Below are 25,517 nucleotides of genomic sequence, written 5' to 3' on the forward strand. Positions count from 1 at the left end.
TGATCAAAGCTTGCTTCATCACCAGCTCCGAGATGTGCCAGGCGCTGCTCCACACTCTCCACTGTGCTGCCACAACCTGAGGCGCTGCTCCACACTCTCCACTGTGCTGCCACAACCTGAGGCGCTGCTCCACACTCTCCACTGTGCTGCCACAACCTGAGGCGCTGCTCCATACTCTCCACTGTGCTGCCACAACCTGAGGCGCTGCTCCACACTCTCCACTGTGCTGCCACAACCTGAGGCGCTCCTCCACACTCTCCACTGTGCTGCCACAACCTGAGGCGCTGCTCCACACTCTCCACTGTGCTGCCACAACCTGAGGCGCTCCTCCACACTCTCCACTGTGCTGCCACAACCTGGGGCGCTGCTCCACACTCTCCACTGTGCTGCCACAACCTGAGGCGCTCCTCCACACTCTCCACTGTGCTGCCACAACCTGAGGCGCTGCTCCACACTCTCCACTGTGCTGCCACAACCTGGGGCGCTGCTCCACACTCTCCACTGTGCTGCCACAACCTGAGGCGCTGCTCCATACTCTCCACTGTGCTGCCACAACCTGGGGCGCTGCTCCACACTCTCCACTGTGCTGCCACAACCTGAGGCGCTGCTCCACACTCTCCACTGTGCTGCCACAACCTGAGGCGCTGCTCCACACTCTCCACTGTGCTGCCACAACCTGAGGCGCTGCTCCACACTCTCCACTGTGCTGCCACAGCCTGAGGCGCTGCTCCACACTCTCCACTGTGCTTGCTGCCACTCCACCTCTCATTCTTAGTGAGTCTGAGAGATCTTAGTGCTCAACCAGACGATCCTCGGCCTCTCAACACCTGCAACAGGTGTGAGGTATTAAGAGATCGAGCAAGACTCGGCGGTACTTATATGTGATCACCTGTGTGGTACAACATCGCACACCTGTCATTGGTGTATGTGTTGTACATTACACCATATGTTTACCGGCAGTCAACACAGCATATGTTATGATGTCTGCCTCATTGATGACTCTATATTTTCTGAATGATTATTGACGTCATTGTGCAAGGCCGAGATGTAGTCTGGAGGTCGTGTGTAATCCCTTGCTCCAGGCAGTGACAGCTGCTGTGTAATCCCTTGCTCCAGGCAGTGACAGCTGCTGTGTAATCCCTTGCTCCAGGCAGTGACAGCTGCTGTGTAATCCCTTGCTCCAGGCAGTGACAGCTGCTGTGTAATCCCTTGCTCCAGGCAGTGACAGCTGCTGTGTAATCCCTTGCTCCAGGCAGTGACAGCTGCTGTGTAATCCCTTGCTCCAGGCAGTGACAGCTGCTGTGTAATCCCTTGCTCCAGGCAGTGACAGCTGCTGTGTAATCCCTTGCTCCAGGCAGTGACAGCTGCTGTGTAATCCCTTGCTCCAGGCAGTGACAGCTGCTGTGTAATCCCTTGCTCCAGGCAGTGACAGCTGCTGTGTAATCCCTTGCTCCAGGCAGTGACAGCTGCTGTGTAATCCCTTGCTCCAGGCAGTGACAGCTGCTGTGTAATCCCTTGCTCCAGGCAGTGACAGCTGCTGTGTAATCCCTTGCTCCAGGCAGTGACAGCTGCTGTGTAATCCCTTGCTCCAGGCAGTGACAGCTGTTGTGTAATTCCATGCTCCAGGCAGTGACAGCTGCTCTGTAATCCCTCGCTCCAGGCAGTGACAGCTGCTGTGTAATCCCTTGCTCCAGGCAGTGACAGCTGCTGTGTAATCCCATGCTCCAGGCAGTGACAGCTGCTGTGTAATCCCTCGCTCCAGGCAGTGACAGCTGCTGTGTAATCCCTTGCTCCAGGCAGTGACAGCTGTTGTGTAATCCCTCGCTCCAGGCAGTGACAGCTGCTGTGTAATCCCTTGCTCCAGGCAGTGACAGCTGCTGTGTAATCCCATGCTCCAGGCAGTGACAGGTGCTGCGTAATCCCTCGCTCCAGGCAGTGACAGCTGCTGTGTAATCCCTTGCTCCAGGCAGTGACAGCTGCTGTGTAATCCCATGCTCCAGGCAGTGACAGGTGCTGTGTAATCCTATGCTCCAGGCAGTGACAGGTGCCGGGGTGACGCCTGGTTGTCACGTGACGTAACAAGACAGGTCTTGCTCCTCAGTGGACGCGTAATTCATGACGTGTCTCACCGTAATGACGCGATGTGTGTCGTGTAGACGGCGCTCTCTCGTAGAGTCAAGCACTGAACGTATTGCTAACTGTACTGAGTAAATGTCATTAACTCGTATTGTTGTTAATGTTAAACCACCCAGTGTAGTAGTAGTAGTTGTACTACTGCACTACTACTATTACAACGTCATTACTTGAGTTAAACCATGAATTAATTCTGGAGTACCAAACCAACATAGCTTATTATAACTAATAAACTAAAAATTTGATGTAGGACCTTTAAGATAATCCTTTAGTGCAATGGAGAGATACTAACAAGCCAGTGGATGACGGCCAGGTGCACACCTGTCTCACAGTCCTAGCCCAGCCGTGGTGGAGGAACAGTGGAATGACAATGATAACCTCTGTGACCCACGTTTGGGAGACAGGCACAGAGACAATTAAGGACAGCCGAGTGGCAGTAGGAACAGAAGCTGAAAAAGTGTCCCCTGATGGTGATGAGGTGCAGGGCAGCGTTGTGAATTCTGCGGGACACATCTCTTGGAATACCTCAAAAAGTTGGACATTAGCTAAGGCAAAAATTAGCTAAGGCAAAAATTAGCTAAGGCAAACAAATGGGGTGTAGTGGGGAATGGAAGGGAAGGAGAAGAGGATGGAGTATCACGGAGGGAAGAGTCTGGGGAAAATAAACTATCCACTAATGATGGCAGTGGTCAACCCCGTGTGGTGGAAAATGTTGACGGAGAAGCTCAGGAAAAATGGTTTACAAAAATTGAATTTGAAGACATAGTTAAAAATAGAGTTAACTTTTGGTAGTGGGGCGGGTACATGTGCTCAGCAGGAGGACATGTCAACATGTTGGGTGTAGACAAGGCCATACACTTGCAGTAATAACAAACCGCAGCAAAAGTGTCTGAGAACATAGTCGGAAAAATTACTGTATCGACGTTGTATTCCTTCCATGTTGGTTTTAATTGTTTCTTTGGCAATGAAATACATTCTTGAAGGACATCATGCTGTGACACATTAGAACATAAGCATCATATTATGCTTTCACATGCATTATTAATTTCTGCCCACCGTCTGAAGTGAGGGGATTAATTCATTAGCTCCCTCGCCTCTCATTAGTCTAATCGCAGAAGCGTCATTTATCTCAAATCAACCCGTACTCGCACTTTCGTATAGTCAATATTGACTTATTAAATACGTGCATATGTGACATACTAAACATACTAGTTTACCTTGAAAAGCTTAATAGAAAACACCGACCTTACCTAACCTTCTTAGTATGTTAAGATAAGCATCTTATTGCTTCGTAATTACAATTATTACTTAACCTATTATAGGTATAAGTTAAGTAATAATTGTAATTACTTAACCTATTATAGGTATAGGTTAAGTAATAATTGTAATTACGAAGCAATAAGATGCTTATCTTAACATTTTAAGAAGGTTAGGTAAGGTCGGGGTTTTCTATGAAGCATTTCAAGGTAAACTAGTATGTTTAGTATGTCACATATGCACGTATTTAATAAGTCAATATTGACTCTAAGAAAGTGCGAGAACGGGTTGCTCAGATTATATCTGCAATACTCTGTATGTTCAATCATATCATCATTATTTCGGTAATAGTATTTCTTGGACCATGAGAATAATCTTGGGATTATTTTCATGGCTTCATTTTATACCTTCTCCAACTTGTTTAGTCTACCCTTACCAAAACAACACATGACAGGGGCAGCATAGTCAATAAGAGATCTCACAGCATGCCATGTGATTACTATTGGAATGTGAAATGTAAAATATGGTTAATAATTGTGTATTGTATAGGTTTGTTAGCCCCTTGAGGGCCCTTACATAGTCGTGGGGTAGAAATAGCCTAAGATACTCTCTCTCCTTTTGAGATGTACTTCCTTTTCTCGGTAAAGTTACTTGAACTTGAACGCACCTGTGAGAAGATATTGTAAATCAATTGCAATATCATTCACAGATAACTGGGAACACTTCTGTGGAAAGAATGACATGTATGCTCGGGATGGGGTGCATCTATCCAGGGCTGGGGTGGTGGTTGTTGCAAACTCGTTAAAACCTGTGGTTGGATGGGCTTGTTTGGGTTTAAAAACTTAGTTGATAGTGGTAGGAAAATTGAGATGGAGAAAGGAGGCAATATAAGTATATGTTGGTGGGGGAGGGGGGGGGGATGGCAAAATGAACAGGGAAAGAGAAGGGCCTCAAAATAACAATACACTTACGGTATATTACACTGACTGTAGAAGTCTAAGAAACAAAATGAACGATTTAAATGCTCTTGTCTGCACAGAAACAATAGATATTATTGCACTTACCGAAACGTGGATGAATGTAGAAAATAGAGAACTATTAGCTGAATATCAAATAAACGGATTTAAACTATTTCACACAGATATATTAGACGAGGAGGGGGAGTAGCCATATATGTTAGGGACAATTTGAAATGTAGTTTATAAAGAGGGAATCAAAACTGAGTCACACACAAATTATTTGGCTAGAATTAAACGAAAAAGGTAAAAATCTTATAATAGGAGTTATATATACGCCACCAAACTTTGACAAAATGGAAGCAAAGCATCTATGGGATGAAATATCTAGAGCATCTAGGTCAAACAGTAATTGTGTCATGGGTGACTTTAATTTTAGTGGAATAAACTAGATTAACAAAACAGGGAATAATGAAACAGAAGATTATCAAGAATTAATTGACGATTGCTTGTTTAAGCAACATATTAAGGAACAACACGTGAAAATAAAACTTTAAACTTAGTGTTAACAGCGAAACGAAAATTAATGACATCGAAATAGGGAGTGAGCTAGGGAACAGTGATCACACAGATATCAGATTTAGCATAGAATGGAATAGATTTGTAGGAGAAAATTATGTTAGATCAAGTAGATTGAGTGCTAGATCAACAACCCTGTTACCGAACCAGTATTTACCCAGGTCTTTCCTAAATCTAAACATATCCAATTTACACCCATTGTTTTGTGTTCTGTCTTGTGTTGATACTTTCAACACCCAACCAATTTCTAGTTTCAGCCTCAGTTTCGATAGATTCTCTGAATAGCCGAAGATTGACTGACAATATAACATATGACAACAACATAACCCAACATAATATGACAACATAATCCTTGTTATGCTCAGTCATCCACTTGTACACCTCTATCATGTCACTCCTAATTCTTCGCCTTTCTAGAGAATGTAATTTAAACTTTGTCAATCTTTCTTCATATGACAGGTTTCTAATTTGAGAGATTAACTGTCATCCTACGCTGGAGGCGTTCTAGGGAATTTATATCCATTCTATAGTATGTCGATGTGAGAGAATGGTCTCTCAGGATTCTCCCACAGCTGACTTTAATGGCTCATTGCAGTGCACAGTGCACCAATTTCGTGCACAAGCCCTATCTCTGTTAATCCTGGACAGTAATCTATCATGTTGGGTGTCCTCAGGATGCCCACATAACCAGGAATACGTTTATAATACGGAGGCCGCCGTATGTCCAGGCAGGAAGTAGATACAGGAAAGTTAAGCATACTTGCCACAAAGGGTCAATGAGTACATTGGAGGTGCCTGGCGTGAGAGAGGGAGAGGAGACGCCAGTGAGGCGACTGACCTCTGGGGTCAGCCTCAACCGGCGCGATGGAGAATAACAACTGTGACATGGTCGTGACATGTTCATGACGTCACCTCTGCTACTGATCAGGGAACGATCAATATGATTGGTTCCCACTCTTTTGCTGCAATGTCATTGGTCAAATTGTAATCCCTTGTGTTGTGTCCCACGAGATGCCCTGCAGCTGCTGGCAAGAGCAGTCACGTGAGAGAGCCCTTGCATAGAGGACATGTCCTGTTCTGTCTATCGGCCAATAGACAGAAGAACACCGTCTATTCCTCACCGTCAAGTTAAACTAAGTGTCTTTTCGATATACCAACGCTCGCCCGGAATCGCGACTGTGAATATATTATTTAGAAGCCTAGTGACAAATCACCAAAGCGAAACAGACTGGTGTCAGGTAACCCCTGGTGACAAGCGGAGATCATCTGTGAGTGAACTAAGGCAGTGCCGCCGCCTAAGTAACCTGTGTGTGACTTTACCACAGTGTACCGCATGGTACCACATAACCTGCAACCACCAGTCGCCACTGTCCAGAGCGTGTAGCAGCCTCAAGCCGCCCTGCCTAACACTACGTGACGTCACCACCTTACTCACCGCCAGTGCCAGAGTGTACGCGGGTGTCTGTTGACATACAGCGCGCCCTCCTGCGAGTACCTCCGTGTCAAGCACGGTTTGTGGGAAAGCCTGTCGTCAATGGTCTCACGTCATAACGAGGAAACCAGCTGTCAGGCCACCTACGAGTTCTTGCATAAATGTGCCTGAGTTAGTGAGAGAATAAGAGAAGTACCCTACCTGTAAGTACAAGATCTTCTCAGTTTTATTGTGTCTGTCTGTGTTGATCTGAGGTATCAACCACAGTCTCACCTTCTCATACCTAACACAGGTATAGGTGAAGACACCCCGACGGTGAATGCGTGTTTATCTGTGTGGTATCACAACATTACACTCGTCTGTGAATGTGAGTGTCACATACAACACACATTTAGTTATTGTGTGACATTATTATTGTGCATGTTATTGCCTGTCCCATTGACAATATTATTATGATTTATTGCGCATCATCATTACCCGAGTATCCGGTTGGAACTCTTGTGATCCCTTTGCATACCGGCAGTTAGGTTTACCATGTTAATGATTGGCTGTCAACTGTTTTAAGTTAGGTGTTTCGCCACGAGTGGATCCGAATCGATTTGCCAGACGTCAAGAGTCTCGCTAATGCAACCATAGCCTTTCTGACACCAATCTAAAGTAAATCAAACACCCTTTGTATTAGTGGTTAAGTTAGTAAATAAACTACTGTTAAGCTTTATGCGGTGTTTCCGTTGAACCACTTCTGAATACTGCCAACTATATACACAAGCCTTCAGCTCCAGGTGTCTCCAACACCGAGTTGCCTAATTCACTAAACTATAAATGTGATGAGGGCCCTAGGAGTCCCTTAAAGTGTTAATTCACTAAGGAGATTCCAACGATCAATGTGGAGCAGGACCAGGTGAGGCTAGTCTGAGAAGAGACCCTCAAGGACTCTAACTCGACCTTGCTCCCAGGCCCTGTATGGTTGCTCTCGTATTTTATCTGCTGATTCCGAGAGCTTCGTAAAGCGTCTGCCGCGGGAAAGCAAAATAGAAAACCCCCACAGGCGACCAAAACTGAACTGCATAATGTAAATGGAGTCTAACCAGAGCAAGATATTGCTAAAGAACACCACCAAATGTCTTGTTACTAACGCTACGATTAATAAATCCCAGTGTCCTATTTGCCTTATTACGAACATTAATGCATTGATTTTTTGGTTTTAAATTCTTACTAATCATAACTCCCAGATCCCTTTCGCAATACGACTTCGCAATCTGAACACCATCTAGCTCGTATATTGTAACTATATCATCATTACGTAGCCTTAAAATTAAACTGCATCTGCCAATCTTTTGACCATTTCAAAACCCTATTTAGATCATCTTGAAGTGATAGAGTCTTTTTCCCCTGTTTATTTCCTTCCCGATTTTTGTATCACCGGCAAATTTGCAAATATTGCTGCTTAAACCTGAATCTAAATCATTTATATATCATAAATAACAGAGGTCCCAGGACAGAGCCTTGAGGCACTCCACTTACAACATTTTCCCACTCTGGCTTAACCTATTTATACTAACTCTGTTTCCGTTGGTATAGCCATGCCCTAATCCAACTTAATATAGCAACCCCAATACCATGAGACTCTATCTTTTTAATCAGTCTTTCATGTGGCACTGTATCAAAAGCTTTGGTAAAGTCAAGGTACACAACATCACAAACCTTACCAATATCAACTGCCTAAACTATGCTGAAATAAAATTATAGCAAATTTGTTAAACATGAACGGCCATTTATAAAACCATGTTGTGAATCATTTATTAATTTATGTTTTTCGAGATAAAGATGAATGGTATTTGCAATTATCGATTCAAGTAACTTTCCCATAACAGACGTTATGCTAATTGGCCAATAGTTTGATACAAGTGATTTATCTCCTTTTGAAGTGATCTAAAGTGATCACTTTGAGCTATCTAAAATTGTTACCACAATAGCAACCTTCCACGACTCTGGCACTCTGCCTGACTATTTATTACATATGGTTGGCAATGGCTCGCAAAACTCCTCTTTGCATTCTTTAAGCATCCTGGCAAACACTTCATCCGGCCCTGGGGATTTGTATGGATTGAATTTCACTATTTGTTTAATAACATCCTCCCTGGTAACTGCTAAACTAATCAACCTGCCCTCTTCCCCACCCACATAGACTTGTTAGACTGAAGGCATAGTGCTAAGTTCCTCTTTAGTAAATACAGAGATAAAATATTTATTAAAAATACCACTCATCTCTTCGTCATTATCCGATATTTGACCTGTCCCAGTTTTTAATGGATCTATCCTTTCCCTAATCTTTGTTCGATATAACTTAAACAAAACTTTAGGCTCATTATCACTTCAAGTTGATCTAAATAAGGTTTTGAAATGGTCAAAAGATTGGCAGATGCAGTTTAAAGCTGATAAATGTAAAGTTCTGAGGCTAGGTAATGATGATAGAGTTACAAGATACGAGCTGGATGGTGTTGAGTTTGCGAATTCGGATTGCGAAAGGTATCTGGGAGTTATGATTAGTAAGAATTCAAAACAAAAGGATCAATGCATGAATGTTCGTAATAAGACAAATAGAACACTGGGATTTATTAATCGTAGCGTTAGTAACAAGACACCTGGAGGTGTTCTCCAGCTATATCTTGCTCTGGTTAGGCCCCATTTAGATTATGCAGTTCAGTTTTGGTCGCCGTACTATAGAATGGATATAAATTCACTTGAACGTGTCCAGCGTAGGATGACAAAGTTAATTCCCCAAATTAGAAATCTTTCATGTGAAGAAAGATTAACAAAGCTTAAATTGCATTCACAGGAAAGGCAAAGAGTTTAGGGGTGACATAACAGAGGTTTACAAGTGGATGAATGGACATAACAAAGGGAATATTAATGGAGTATTAAAAGTATCAACACAAGACAGAACGCGAAACAATGGGTATAAATTGGATAAGTTTAGATTTTGGAAAGACTTGGGTAAATATTGGTTCGGTAACAGGGTTGTTGATTTGTGGAACCAATTACCACGAAACGTAATGGAGGTGGGGTCCCCTCGATTTTTTCAAGCGTGGGTTGGACATGTATATGAGTAGGATTGGGTGGTTATAAATAGGAGCTGCCTCCTATGGGCCAATAGGCCTTCTGCAGTTACCTTTGTTCTTATGTTCTTATGTTTTTCTTATGGTATGTCTTTGCTTGCTCTGCTCTACGAACTTCATAGTTTCTTTTTTGCCCTCCTTATCTCGTTTTTAACATTTCTAATCAGTTGGATGAATTCTTGTTCTAAACTGACTTTTTCCATTCTTAGTCCTTTTATACCAAGCTCTCTTTCTACCTATAAGGTTCTTCAGATCCTTTATTATCCATTTCGGGTCATTTGATCAATTCAATTTGTATGGTATACTACGTTCCTGTTCTTTGCTTAGAATATTTTGAAATAAGTTGTAATTTAAATCCACATCGAAATCACTTTTACATCATCCATTGCTGGGTTCACGTCTCGCTCCATGACTGTCCCACCCACCATGCCTAGGACTTTCCAATCTATTTCACCCCAAAAATTTCTTAGGCCATTAAATACAGCTTTTCAAAAATCTGTTACTTTAACAGAATTTTCTCTTACAGATCTATTCCATTCTATGCTAAATCTGATTTCTTGAGATCACTGTTCCCTAGCTCACTCCCTAATTCGATGTCATTAATTTGTGTTTCCCTGTTAATTAACACTAAGTCTAAAATATTATTTTCCCCATGGTGGCTCCTTAATATATTGCTTAAGAAAGCGATCGTCAATTAATTCTAGAAAATTTTCTTCATCATTATTCCCTGTTCTGTTAATCCAGTTTATTCTACTAAAATTAAAGTCACCCATGACACAAATACTATTTGACCTAGATGCTTTAAATATTTCATCCCATAGATGCTTTGCTTCCATTCTAAGTTTGGTGGCCTGTATATAACTCCAATTATAAGATATCTAGCTTTTTCGTTTAATTCTAGCCAGATAGTTTCTGTGTGGGGGTTCAGTTTTGAGTCCTTCTTTCACACTACATTTCAAATTTTCCCTAACATATATGGCTACTCCCCCTCCTCGTCTAATATCTGTTTGTGTGAAATAGTTTAAATCCATTTATTTGATATTCAGCTAATAGTTCTCTATTTTCTACATTCATCCACGTTTCAGTAAGTGCAATAATATCTATTGTTTCTGTACAGACAAGAGCATTTATATCGTTTATTTGCTTCTTAAACTTCTACTGTCAGTGTAATATATCCTAAGTGTATTGTTATTTTGAGGCCCTTCTCCTTCCCTGATCATTTTGCCAATTTGTTTCTCCCACAAACACATACTTTTATTACCTCCTTCTTCCATATCAATTCCCATACCACTATCTACTAACAGTTTAAACCCAAACAAGCCCATCCAACCACAGGTTCCAACGAGTTCGCAACAACAACAACCCCAGCCCTATATAGATGCACCCCATCCCGAGCATACATGTCATTCCTTCCATAGAAGTGTTCCCAGTTAACTATGAATGATATAGCATTTGATTTACAATATTTGTCGAGAGAGAGAGAGATTTGATCTCAAATATATATGTTTGAGCGAGCCCCCCCCCCCTCACCCATGACGTGTGACTATCATTTTTTTTTTTTTTTTTGAGATATATACAAGAGTTGTTACATTCTTGTACAGCCACTAGTACGCGTAGCGTTTCGGGCAAGTCCTTAATCCTATGGTCCCTGGAATACGATCCCCTGCCGCGAAGAATCGTTTTTTCATCCAAGTACACATTTTACTGTTGCGTTAAACAGAGGCTACAGTTAAGGATTTGCGCCCAGTAAATCCTCCCCGGCCAGGATACGAACCCATGACATAGCGCTCGCGGAACTCCAGGCGAGTGTCTTACCACTACACCACGGAGACTATCAACGACAATAGTGATGGTAGTAACCTTCACCTCTCTCCCCACTCACCTTTATGGATATTCCCGCCTCGGGCGTGACGCAACTCGTGCCTCGCTGGCACCAACGGGTCTTATGATCGAAATTTATTGCCTCCCACAACAAGCAGTGAGGTCATTTGTCACCCACTACGCATGCCACTAGCATGTAAACCATGCCTCTTACTGAGGTGTTACAGAAGGAAGTGGTAAGAGGTAGAGAAGGAGAAGATGGGCAGAGACAGTAATTGACGATCAGGAGGTAAACTCATTGACGGGTCGTCAATTACATCCAGGGAAATTTCAGGAAACATCAATTACATCGGTTCCAGGGGGGAAAACTAGTTGGGGTAAGGCTTATTATGAGCTATGGGAAGGTAACCTCTACAAGCCTGTTAACAGTAAGTGAGAGAGACTCCTGCTGACTCCTGCTAACAGTAAGTGAAGGAACACTGCTGACTCCTGCTAACAGTAAGTGAAGGAACACTGCTGACTCCTGCTAACAGTAAGTGAAGGATCACTGCTGACTCCTGCTAACAGTAAGTGAAGGATCACTGCTGACTTCTGTTAACAGTAAGTGAAGGAACACTGCTGACTCCTGCTAACAGTAAGTGAAGGATCACTGCTGACTCCTGCAAACAGTAAGTGAAGGATCACTGCTGACTCCTGCTAACAGTAAGTGAAGGAACACTGCTGACTCCTGCTAACAGTAAGTGAAGGAACACTGCTGACTCCTGCTAACAAGAGTCAGCAGTCGTTTACTCCTGTATGCACCTGTGTAAAGTAGAGATAACAAGGATATAGAGAAAAAGTAACCATATTTACCGGTTTGTGAAATAGGCCACTTCATATTCCTCTTTAAATTAGATAAACACGCGTCCAGAGCGAAACAGGAGAGAACACTTACTGTTGGAACAAACTCCTAACTTGAGAGAACACTTACTGTTGGAACAAACTCCTAACTTGAGAGAACACTTACTGTTAGAACAAACTCCTAACTTGAGAGAGAACACTTACTGTTGGAACAAACTCCTAACTTGAGAGAGAACACTTACTGTTAGAACAAACTCCTAACTTGAGAGAGAACACTTACTGTTAGAACAAACTCCTAACTTGAGAGAGAACACTTACTGTTGGAACAAACTCCTAACTTGAGAGAGAACACTTACTGTTAGAACAAACTCCTAACTTGAGAGAGAACACTTACTGTTAGAACAAACTCCTAACTTGAGAGAGAACGCTTACTGTTGGAACAAACTCCTAACTTGAGAGAGAACACTTACTGTTGGAACAAACTCCTAACTTGAGAGAACACTTACTGTTGGAACAAACTCCTAACTTGAGAGAGAACACTTACTGTTAGAACAAACTCCTAACTTGAGAGAGAACGCTTACTGTTGGAACAAACTCCTAACTTGAGAGAGAACACTTACTGTTGGAACAAACTCCTAACTTGAGAGAGAACGCTTACTGTTGGAACAAACTCCTAACTTGAGAGAACACTTACTGTTAGAACAAACTCCTAACTTGAGAGAACACTTACTGTTAGAACAAACTCCTAACTTGAGAGAACACTTACTGTTGGAACAAACTCCTAACTTGAGAGAACACTTACTGTTAGAACAAACTCCTAACTTGAGAGAACACTTACTGTTGGAACAAACTCCTAACTTGAGAGAACACTTACTGTTAGAACAAACTCCTAACTTGAGAGAGAACACTTACTGTTAGAACAAACTCCTAACTTGAGAGAACACTTACTGTTGGAACAAACTCCTAACTTGAGAGAACACTTACTGTTAGAACAAACTCCTAACTTGAGAGAGAACACTTACTGTTAGAACAAACTCCTAACTTGAGAGAGAACACTTACTGTTAGAACAAACTCCTAACTTGAGAGAGAACACTTACTGTTAGAACAAACTCCTAACTTGAGAGAGAACACTTACTGTTAGAACAAACTCCTAACTTGAGAGAGAACACTTACTGTTAGAACAAACTCCTAACTTGAGAGAGAACACTTACTGTTGGAACAAACTCCTAACTTGAGAGAGAACACTTACTGTTAGAACAAACTCCTAACTTGAGAGAGAACACTTACTGTTAGAACAAACTCCTAACTTGAGAGAGAACACTTACTGTTAGAACAAACTCCTAACTTGAGAGAACACTTACTGTTAGAACAAACTCCTAACTTGAGAGAGAACACTTACTGTTAGAACAAACTCCTAACTTGAGAGAGAACACTTACTGTTAGAACAAACTCCTAACTTGAGAGAACACTTACTGTTAGAACAAACTCCTAACTTGAGAGAGAACACTTACTGTTAGAACAAACTCCTAACTTGAGAGAGAACACTTACTGTTGGAACAAACTCCTAACTTGAGAGAACACTTACTGTTGGAACAAACTCCTAACTTGAGAGAGAACACTTACTGTTAGAACAAACTCCTAACTTGAGAGAGAACACTTACTGTTAGAACAAACTCCTAACTTGAGAGAGAACACTTACTGTTAGAACAAACTCCTAACTTGAGAGAACACTTACTGTTAGAACAAACTCCTAACTTGAGAGAACACTTACTGTTGGAACAAACTCCTAACTTGAGAGAACACTTACTGTTGGAACAAACTCCTAACTTGAGAGAGAACACTTACTGTTAGAACAAACTCCTAACTTGAGAGAGAACACTTACTGTTAGAAGAAACTCCTAACTTGAGAGAGAACACTTACTGTTAGAACAAACTCCTAACTTGAGAGAACACTTACTGTTGGAACAAACTCCTAACTTGAGAGAGAACACTTACTGTTAGAACAAACTCCTAACTTGAGAGAGAACACTTACTGTTAGAACAAACTCCTAACTTGAGAGAGAACACTTACTGTTAGAACAAACTCCTAACTTGAGAGAACACTTACTGTTAGAACAAACTCCTAACTTGAGAGAACACTTACTGTTGGAACAAACTCCTAACTTGAGAGAGAACACTTACTGTTAGAACAAACTCCTAACTTGAGAGAGAACACTTACTGTTAGAACAAACTCCTAACTTGAGAGAACACTTACTGTTAGAACAAACTCCTAACTTGAGAGAGAACACTTACTGTTAGAACAAACTCCTAACTTGAGAAAGAACACTTACTGTCAGAACAAACTCCTAACTTGAGAGAGAACACTTACTGTTAGAACAAACTCCTAACTTGAGAGAGAACACTTACTGTTAGAACAAACTCCTAACTTGAGAGAACACTTACTGTTAGAACAAACTCCTAACTTGAGAGAACACTTACTGTTAGAACAAACTCCTAACTTGAGAGAGAACACTTACTGTTAGAACAAACTCCTAACTTGAGAGAACACTTACTGTTGGAACAAACTCCTAACTTGAGAGAACACTTACTGTTGGAACAAACTCCTAACTTGAGAGAACACTTACTGTTAGAACAAACTCCTAACTTGAGAGAACACTTACTGTTGGAACAAACTCCTAACTTGAGAGAACACTTACTGTTGGAACAAACTCCTAACTTGAGAGAACACTTACTGTTAGAACAAACTCCTAACTTGAGAGAACTCTTACTGTTGGAACAAACTCCTAACTTGAGAGAACACTTACTGTTGGAACAAACTCCTAACTTGAGAGAGAACACTTACTGTTAGAACAAACTCCTAACTTGAGAGAACACTTACTGTTAGAACAAACTCCTAACTTGAGAGAGAACACTTACTGTTAGAACAAACTCCTAACTTGAGAGAGAACACTTACTGTTAGAACAAACTCCTAACTTGAGAGAACACTTACTGTTGGAACAAACTCCTAACCTGAGAACCTAGCAAAAGAACTCACGAAATAAAGCTTCGCAGCCTGTGAACTCTTTCGAGCGTTCTACTTTCACAGCCTAGCCTGAGTTTAGACCTTAATGAAGACATCTGATCAATCAGATTATTGCTGTTTGCAGCCCACAGGCTTTACAATCCAGTGTTAAGCTATCTCACTGGAATTGTTTTATTCCCTCGTGAACACTTCAGTGTTCCGATAATATTTCTGAACATTTGCTGCTACAAATCAAGATGTATACTGAACACGGATACTGACTATAGTGAACACGGATACTGACCATAGTGAACACAGATACTGACCATAGTGAACACGGATACTGACTATAGTGAACACGGATACTGACCATAGTGAACACAGATACTGACCATAGTGAACACGGATACTGACTATAGTGAACACGGATACTGACCATAGTGAACACGGATACTGACCATAGTGAACACGGATACTGACCATAGTGAACACGGATACTGACCATAGTGAACACGGATACTGACTATAGTGAACACGGATACTGACCATAGTGAACACAGATACTGACCATAGTGAACACGGATACTGGCCATAGCGAACACAGATACTGACCATAGTGAACACGATACTGACCATAGTGAACACGATACTGACCATAGTGAACACGATACTGACCATAGTGAACACGGATGCTGGCCATAGTGAACACAGATACTGACCATAGTGAACACAGATACTGACCATAGTGAACATGGATACTGGCCATAGTGAACACGGATGCTGACCATAGTGAACACAGATACTGACCATAGTGAACACGGATACTGACCATAGTGAACACGGATACTGGCCATAGTGAACACGGATACTGACCATAGTGAACACGGATACTGACCATAGTGAACACGGATACTGACCATAGTGAACACGGATACTGGCCATAGTGAACACGGATACTGACCATAGTGAACACGGATACTGACCATAGTGAACACGGATGCTGACTCTGATGAGAGCAGTTCCTGAACCGGCTTAGTAACAGAAGCGTCTCTAGTTCAGTTCCAGCCATGAACACAGTGTTGTTATGAATTCTTCTCGAGTTCATTTTCAGAAGACGACCAAATAATCCCCATCCGGCTGTGTACCCCCCCCCCCCCCCTACTGACTCACCAATATTATGGTAAATGGGGGAGCCTGTGTGGGGCTGGGACCATGGTGGGGGGCGCCACCCCGTTCATCTGGTACAGGCCCTCCCCCCTCCTTCCGCACCTTCCCGTCCCCCCCTTGTGTTGCTCCTGCACTGTTCGGCAAGATATTTCAAGATTTTCTGCAAGAATTTCAAGATATTCTACAAGAATTTCCAAGATATTCTACAAGAATTTCCAAGATATTCTACAGAATTTCTAGATAAATTTGTCACCTGTCCTTGTAGTGGCCATAACCTCAATACTGTATACTTTGTGGAGTTTGGTCCAACAGTAACTACGTCATTGGTGGATTCCAGAGGACCGCGAAATGGAGCACTCAGTGGGAGACGCTGACGTGCTGGACCAAAGAGCCACAGCTCAACCCCCGCAAGCACAACTAGGTGAGTACGTGTCAGAGCGTTACTCAGTGATGAAGATTAAGCCACCCAAGAGGTGGCACGGGCATGAATAGCCCGTAACCTTCCCGTCAGGATAACATGTAGTGACTTGTTGTGCACTTCACTTGAGGTAATTACCGAGAAAAACACTAAATGGACTGTAACTAGAGAGAACTTTAACCAGTAGCCAGAGTGAACACCAGCCAGAGTGAACACCAGTCACAGTGAACACCAGAGTGAACAGCAGCCAGAGTGAACACCATCCACAGTGAACACCAGAGTGAACAGCAGCCAGAGTGAACACCAGCCACAGTGAACACCAGAGTGAACAGCAGCCAGAGTGAACACCAGCCACAGTGAACACCAGCCAGAGTGAACACCAGAGTGAACAGCAGCCAGAGTAAACACCAGCCAGGTGTGAACACCAGCTAGAGTGAACACCAGCCACAGTGAACAGCAGAGTGAACAGCAGCCAGAGTGAACACTAATCAGACGGAACACAACCTACAGTACAGTGAACACGACCCAGAGTGAACAATAACTCCAGTGAACACTACCCAGAGTGAACAATAACTGCAGTGAACACTACCCAGAGTGAACAATAACTGCAGTGAACACTACCCAGAGTGAACAATAACTCCAGAGAACAATAACTGCAGTGAACACTACCCAGAGTGAACAATAACTCCAGTGAACACTACCCAGAGTGAACAATAACTCCAGTGAACACTACCCAGAGTGAACAATAACTGCAGTGAACACTACCCAGAGTGAACAATAACTCCAGTGAACACTACCCAGAGTGAACAATAACTCCAGTGAACACTACCCAGAGTGAACAATAACTCCAGTGAACACTACCCAGAGTGAACAATAACTGCAGTGAACACTACCCAGAGTGAACAATAACTCCAGTGAACACTACCCAGAGTGAACAATAACTCCAGTGAACACTACCCAGAGTGAACAATAACTCCAGTGAACACTACCCAGAGTGAACAATAACTCCAGTGAACACTACCCAGAGTGAACAATAACTGCAGTGAACACTACCCAGAGTGAACAATAACTCCAGTGAACACTACCCAGAGTGAACAATAACTCCAGTGAACACTACCCAGAGTGAACAATAACTCCAGTGAACACTACCCAGAGTGAACAATAACTCCAGTGAACACTACCCAGAGTGAACAATAACTCCAGTGAACACTACCCAGAGTGAACAATAACTCCAGTGAACACTACCCAGAGTGAACAATAACTCCAGTGAACACTACCCAGAGTGAACAATAACTCCAGTGAACACTACCCAGAGTGAACAATAACTCCAGTGAACAATAACTGCAGTGAACACTACCCAGAGTGAACAATAACTCCAGTGAACACTACCCAGAGTGAACAATAACTCCAGTGAACACTACCCAGAGTGAACAATAACTCCAGTGAACAATAACTGCAGTGAACACTACCCAGAGTGAACAATAACTCCAGTGAACACTACCCAGAGTGAACAATAACTCCAGTGAACACTACCCAGAGTGAACAATAACTCCAGTGAACACTACCCAGAGTGAACAATAACTCCAGTGAACACTACCCAGAGTGAACAATAACTCCAGTGAACACTACCCAGAGTGAACAATAACTCCAGTGAACACTACCCAGAGTGAACAATAACTCCAGTGAACACTACCCAGAGTGAACAATAACTCCAGTGAACACTACCCAGAGTGAACAATAACTCCAGTGAACACTACCCAGAGTGAACAATAACTCCAGTGAACACTACCCAGAGTGAACAATAACTCCAGTGAACACTACCCAGAGTGAACAATAACTCCAGTGAACACTACCCAGAGTGAACAATAACTCCAGTGAACACTACCCAGAGTGAACAATAACTCCAGTGAACACTACCCAGAGTGAACAATAACTCCAGTGAACACTACCCAGAGTGAACAATAACTCAGTGAACACTACCCAGAGTGAACAATAACTCCAGTGAACACTACCCAGAGTGAACAATAACTGCAGTGAACACTACCCAGAGTGAACAATAACTGCAGTGAACACTACCCAGAGTGAACAATAACTGCAGTGAACACTACCCAGAGTGAACAATAACTCCAGTGAACACTACCCAGAGTGAACAATAACTCCAGTGAACACTACCCAGAGTGAACAATAACTCCAGTGAACACTACCCAGAGTGAACAATAACTGCAGTGAACACTACCCAGAGTGAACAATAACTCCAGTGAACACTACCCAGAGTGAACAATAACTCCAGTGAACACTACCCAGAGTGAACAATAACTCCAGTGAACACTACCCAGAGTGAACAATAACTGCAGTGAACACTACCCAGAGTGAACAATAACTCCAGTGAACACTACCCAGAGTGAACAATAACTGCAGTGAACACTACCCAGAGTGAACAATAACTCCAGTGAACACTACCCAGAGTGAACAATAACTGCAGTGAACACTACCCAGAGTGAACAATAACTCCAGTGAACACTACCCAGAGTGAACAATAACTCCAGTGAACGCTACCCAGAGTGAACAATAACTCCAGTGAACACTACCCAGAGTGAACAATAACTCCAGTGAACACTACCCAGAGTGAACAATAACTCCAGTGAACACTACCCAGAGTGAACAATAACTCCAGTGAACACTACCCAGAGTGAACAATAACTGCAGTGAACACTACCCAGAGTGAACAATAACTCCAGTGAACACTACCCAGAGTGAACAATAACTCCAGTGAACACTACCCAGAGTGAACAATAACTGCCAGTGAACACTACCCAGAGTGAACAATAACTCCAGTGAACACTACCCAGAGTGAACAATAACTCCAGTGAACACTACCCAGAGTGAACAATAACTCCAGTGAACACTACCCAGAGTGAACAATAACTCCAGTGAACACTACCCAGAGTGAACAATAACTCCAGTGAACACTACCCAGAGTGAACAATAACTCCAGTGAACACTACCCAGAGTGAACAATAACTCCAGTGAACACTACCCAGAGTGAACAATAACTCCAGTGAACACTACCCAGAGTGAACAATAACTCCAGTGAACACTACCCAGAGTGAACAATAACTCCAGTGAACACTACCCAGAGTGAACAATAACTCCAGTGAACACTACCCAGAGTGAACAATAACTCCAGTGAACACTACCCAGAGTGAACAATAACTCCAGTGAACACTACCCAGAGTGAACAATAACTCCAGTGAACACTACCCAGAGTGAACAATAACTCCAGTGAACACTACCCAGAGTGAACAATAACTCCAGTGAACACTACCCAGAGTGAACAATAACTCCAGTGAACACTACCCAGAGTGAACAATAACTGCAGTGAACACTACCCAGAGTGAACAATAACTGCAGTGAACACTACCCAGAGTGAACAATAACTGCAGTGAACACTACCCAGAGTGAACAATAACTCCAGTGAACACTACCCAGAGTGAACAATAACTCCAGTGAACACTACCCAGAGTGAACAATAACTGCAGTGAACACTACCCAGAGTGAACAATAACTCCAGTGAACACTACCCAGAGTGAACAATAACTCCAGTGAACACTACCCAGAGTGAACAATAACTCCAGTGAACACTACCCAGAGTGAACAATAACTGCAGTGAACACTACCCAGAGTGAACAATAACTCCAGTGAACACTACCCAGAGTGAACAATAACTGCAGTGAACACTACCCAGAGTGAACAATAACTCCAGTGAACACTACCCAGAGTGAACAATAACTCCAGTGAACACTACCCAGAGTGAACAATAACTCCAGTGAACACTACCCAGAGTGAACAATAACTCCAGTGAACACTACCCAGAGTGAACAATAACTCCAGTGAACACTACCCAGAGTGAACAATAACTCCAGTGAACACTACCCAGAGTGAACAATAACTGCAGTGAACACTACCCAGAGTGAACAATAACTCCAGTGAACACTACCCAGAGTGAACAATAACTGCAGTGAACACTACCCAGAGTGAACAATAACTGCAGTGAACACTACCCAGAGTGAACAATAACTCCAGTGAACACTACCCAGAGTGAACAATAACTGCAGTGAACACTACCCAGAGTGAACAATAACTCCAGTGAACACTACCCAGAGTGAACAATAACTCCAGTGAACACTACCCAGAGTGAACAATAACTCCAGTGAACACTACCCAGAGTGAACAATAACTGCAGTGAACACTACCCAGAGTGAACAATAACTCCAGTGAACACTACCCAGAGTGAACAATAACTGCCAGTGAACACTACCCAGAGTGAACAATAACTCCAGTGAACACTACCCAGAGTGAACAATAACTGCAGTGAACACTACCCAGAGTGAACAATAACTCCAGTGAACACTACCCAGAGTGAACAATAACTCCAGTGAACACTACCCAGAGTGAACAATAACTCCAGTGAACACTACCCAGAGTGAACAATAACTCCAGTGAACACTACCCAGAGTGAACAATAACTCCAGTGAACACTACCCAGAGTGAACAATAACTCCAGTGAACACTACCCAGAGTGAACAATAACTCCAGTGAACACTACCCAGAGTGAACAATAACTCCAGTGAACACTACCCAGAGTGAACAATAACTCCAGTGAACACTACCCAGAGTGAACAATAACTCCAGTGAACACTACCCAGAGTGAACAATAACTCCAGTGAACACTACCCAGAGTGAACAATAACTCCAGTGAACACTACCCAGAGTGAACAATAACTCCAGTGAACACTACCCAGAGTGAACAATAACTCCAGTGAACACTACCCAGAGTGAACAATAACTCCAGTGAACACTACCCAGAGTGAACAATAACTCCAGTGAACACTACCCAGAGTGAACAATAACTCCAGTGAACACTACCCAGAGTGAACAATAACTCCAGTGAACACTACCCAGAGTGAACAATAACTCCAGTGAACACTACCCAGAGTGAACAATAACTCCAGTGAACACTACCCAGAGTGAACAATAACTCCAGTGAACACTACCCAGAGTGAACAATAACTCCAGTGAACACTACCCAGAGTGAACAATAACTCCAGTGAACACTACCCAGAGTGAACAATAACTCCAGTGAACACTACCCAGAGTGAACAATAACTCCAGTGAACACTACCCAGAGTGAATAATAACTCCAGTGAACACTACCCAGAGTGAACAATAACTCCAGTGAACACTACCCAGAGTGAACAATAACTCCAGTGAACACTACCCAGAGTGAACAATAACTCCAGTGAACACTACCCAGAGTGAACAATAACTCCAGTGAACACTACCCAGAGTGAACAATAACTCCAGTGAACACTACCCAGAGTGAACAATAACTCCAGTGAACACAACCCAGAGTAAACAATAACTCCAGTGAACATACCCAGAGTGAACAATAACGTCAGTGAAACCCAGAGTGAACAATAACTCCAGTGAACACTACCCAGAGTGAACAATAACTCCAGTGAACACTACCCAGAGTGAACAATAACTCCAGTGAACACTACCCAGAGTGAACAATAACTCCAGTGAACACTACCCAGAGTGAACAATAACTCCAGTGAACACTACCCAGAGTGGAACAATAACTCCAGTGAACACTACCCAGAGTGAACAATAACTCCAGTGAACACTACCCAGAGTGAACAATAACTCCAGTGAACACTACCCAGAGTGAACAATAACTCCAGTGAACAATGAACACTACCCAGAGTGAACAATAACTCCAGTGAACACTACCCAGAGTGAACAATAACTCCAGTGAACACTACCCAGAGTGAACAATAACTCCAGTGAACACTACCCAGAGTGAACAATAACTCCAGTGAACACTACCCAGAGTGAACAATAACTCCAGTGAACACTACCCAGAGTGAACAATAACTCCAGTGAACACTACCAGAGTGAACAAATAACTCCAGTGAACACTACCAGAGTGAACAATAACTCCAGTGAACACTACCCAGAGTGAATAATAAACTCCAGTGAACACTACCCAGAGTGACAATAACTCCAGTGAACACTACCCAGAGTGAACAATAACTCCAGTGAACACTACCCAGAGTAGGAACAATAACTCCAGTGAACACTACCCAGAGTGAACAATAACTCCAGTGAACAATACAGATGTGAACAATAACTCAGTGAACACAACCCAGAGTAAACAATAACTCCAGTGAACACTACCCAGAGGAACAATAACTCCATGAACAATAACTCCAGTGAACACCTACCCAGAGTGAACAATTAACTCCAGTGAACACTACCCAGAGTGAACAATAACTACCAGTGAACAATACCCAGGAGTGAACAATAACTCCAGTGAACACTACCCAGAGTGAACAATACATCCAGTGAACACTACCCAGAGTGAACAATAACTCCAGTGAACACTACCCAGAGTGAACAATAACTCCCGTGAACACTACCCAGAGTGAACAATAACTGCAGTGAACACTACCCAGAGTGAACAATAGCTGCAGTGAACACTACCCAGAGTGAACAATAACTGCAGTGAACACTACCCAGAGTGAACAATAACTCCAGTGAACACTACCCAGAGTGAACAATAACTCCAGTGAACACTACCCAGAGTGAACAATAACTGCAGTGAACACTACCCAGAGTGAACAATAACTGCAGTGAACACTACCCAGAGTGAACAATAACTCCAGTGAACACTACCCAGAGTGAACAATAACTCCAGTGAACACTACCCAGAGTGAACAATAACTGCAGTGAACACTACCCAGAGTGAACAATAACTGCAGTGAACACTACCCAGAGTGAACAATAACTCCAGTGAACACTACCCAGAGTGAACAATAACTCCAGTGAACACTACCCAGAGTGAACAATAACTCCAGTGAACAGTTCTAAAGAGAGAAAAGTCACTACCCAATACCAAGCAAGGTGAGAGAAAACGGGCAAAGTGAGAGAAAACGGGCAAGGTGAGAGAAAACGGGCAAGGTGAGAGAAAACGGGCAAGGTGAGAGAAAACGGGCAAGGTGAGAGAAGTATCAGGATGATGGTGGCGGCCCTCGGCGACTCTCTCAGATGACACATAATATTCGCCAGGTGGAGATAGTTATAAAACTTTCCTACACGCGGGGTAAATTATTTTAAAACTTTGCCAGGTGTTGACTTATGACAATCATGCAAGTTTGGTGAGTTCTGCAAGTGAACACCAGGAGGTGAACACCAGAACACTCACACCAGGTGAACACCAGAACACTCACACCAGGAGGTGAACACCAGAACACACACACCAGGTGAACACCAGAACACTCACACCAGGTGAACACCAGAACACTCACACCAGGAGGTGAACACCAGAACACACACCAGGTGAACACCAGAACACACACACCAGGTGAACACCAGAACACTCACACCAGGTGAACACCAGAACACTCACACACCAGGAGGTGAACACCAGAACACACACACCAGGTGAACACCAGAACACTCACACCAGGTGAACACCAGAACACTCACACACCAGGAGGTGAACACCAGAACACACACACCAGGTGAACACCAGAACACTCACACCAGGTGAACACCAGAACACTCACACCAGGAGGTGAACACCAGAACACACACACCAGGAGGTGAACACCAGAACACTCACACCAGGTGAACACACACACCAGGAGGTGAACACCAGAACACTCACACCAGGTGAACACACACACCAGGAGGTGAACACCAGAACACTCACACCAGGTGAACACCAGAACACTCACACCAGGTGAACACACACACCAGGAGGACATGAAAGACCACTGTAGGTGCTCAGCATGACACGCGTGTTCACGTAAGACCTCACTAGGGTGAGCCAGAACACCTCACACTCACCTTGTTCCTGGAGGAGGCGTTGGAGCAGTTAAGGATCGCTGAGGAACTGTCAATATCGCCCATAAGATACTCCGACACTCTGCAAAGACAAATATTTATATATAATACAGATACAGGTAAATCAGATAAATCATCAATTCAGCAAATTTAAAATACAATAATTATAATAATAATAATCGGTCAGATTTAACAGACATAACTAGATCGATAACGATGCAACTGCAAATATGAACAAGTACAATTGTTTTCAAATAAACTGAGAAATTGTGTGTATTTACCTAATTGTATTCACCTAGTCGTGCTTGCGGGGGTTGAGCTCTGCTCATTCGGCCCGCCTCTCAACTGTCACTCACTCAACTGTTACTACTAATTCCCCCCCCCCCCCCACACACACACACTTGTACACAGCGTATGTAAGACCAATCCTGGAGTATGCGGCCCCAGCATGGAGCCCCTACCTTGTCAAGCATAAGACGAGGCTGGAAATAGTTCAGAGGTATGCCACTAGGCTAGTCCCAGAACTAAAAGGCATGAGTTACGAGGAAAGGCTGCGGGAAATGCACCTCACGACACTGTAAGACAGAAGAGCAAGAGGAGACATGATCACTACCTACACAATTTTCAGAGGAATTGATAGGATAGATAAGGATAAACTGTTTAACACAGGTGGTACGCGAACAAGGGGACACAGGTGGAAACTGAGTACCCACATGAGCCACAGAGACGTTAGAAAGAACTTTTTCAGTGTCAGAGTAGTTAACAGACGGAATGCATTAGGCAGTGATGTGGTGGAGGTTGACTCCATACACAGTTTCAAGTGTAGATATGATAGAGCCCAGTAGGCTCAGGAACCTGTACACCAGTTGATTGACGGTTG

The 25,517-nt window shown here is 43.1% G+C and overlaps 1 protein-coding gene across 8 annotated transcripts in view; it reads right to left on the reverse strand.

The window, feature by feature from the left end:
• LOC123756005 (rho GTPase-activating protein 45) overlaps positions 1-25,517 on the reverse strand; it is a 975,988-nt gene that overhangs the window by 186,072 nt on the left and 764,399 nt on the right. For all 8 annotated transcript variants that reach the window (XR_011221956.1, XM_069300005.1, XM_069300006.1 and 5 more), the window contains one exon: positions 24,641-24,719. Coding sequence is in view for 7 of the 8 variants with exons in the window: in XM_069300005.1 (XP_069156106.1) it covers positions 24,641-24,719 (79 nt within the window). In the remaining variant the exon portion in view is untranslated. The remainder of the gene's footprint in view (positions 1-24,640; positions 24,720-25,517) is intronic.

Source organism: Procambarus clarkii, chromosome 43 (assembly GCF_040958095.1).
Source record: "Procambarus clarkii isolate CNS0578487 chromosome 43, FALCON_Pclarkii_2.0, whole genome shotgun sequence".
NCBI classification, from domain to species: Eukaryota; Metazoa; Arthropoda; class Malacostraca; order Decapoda; family Cambaridae; genus Procambarus; species Procambarus clarkii.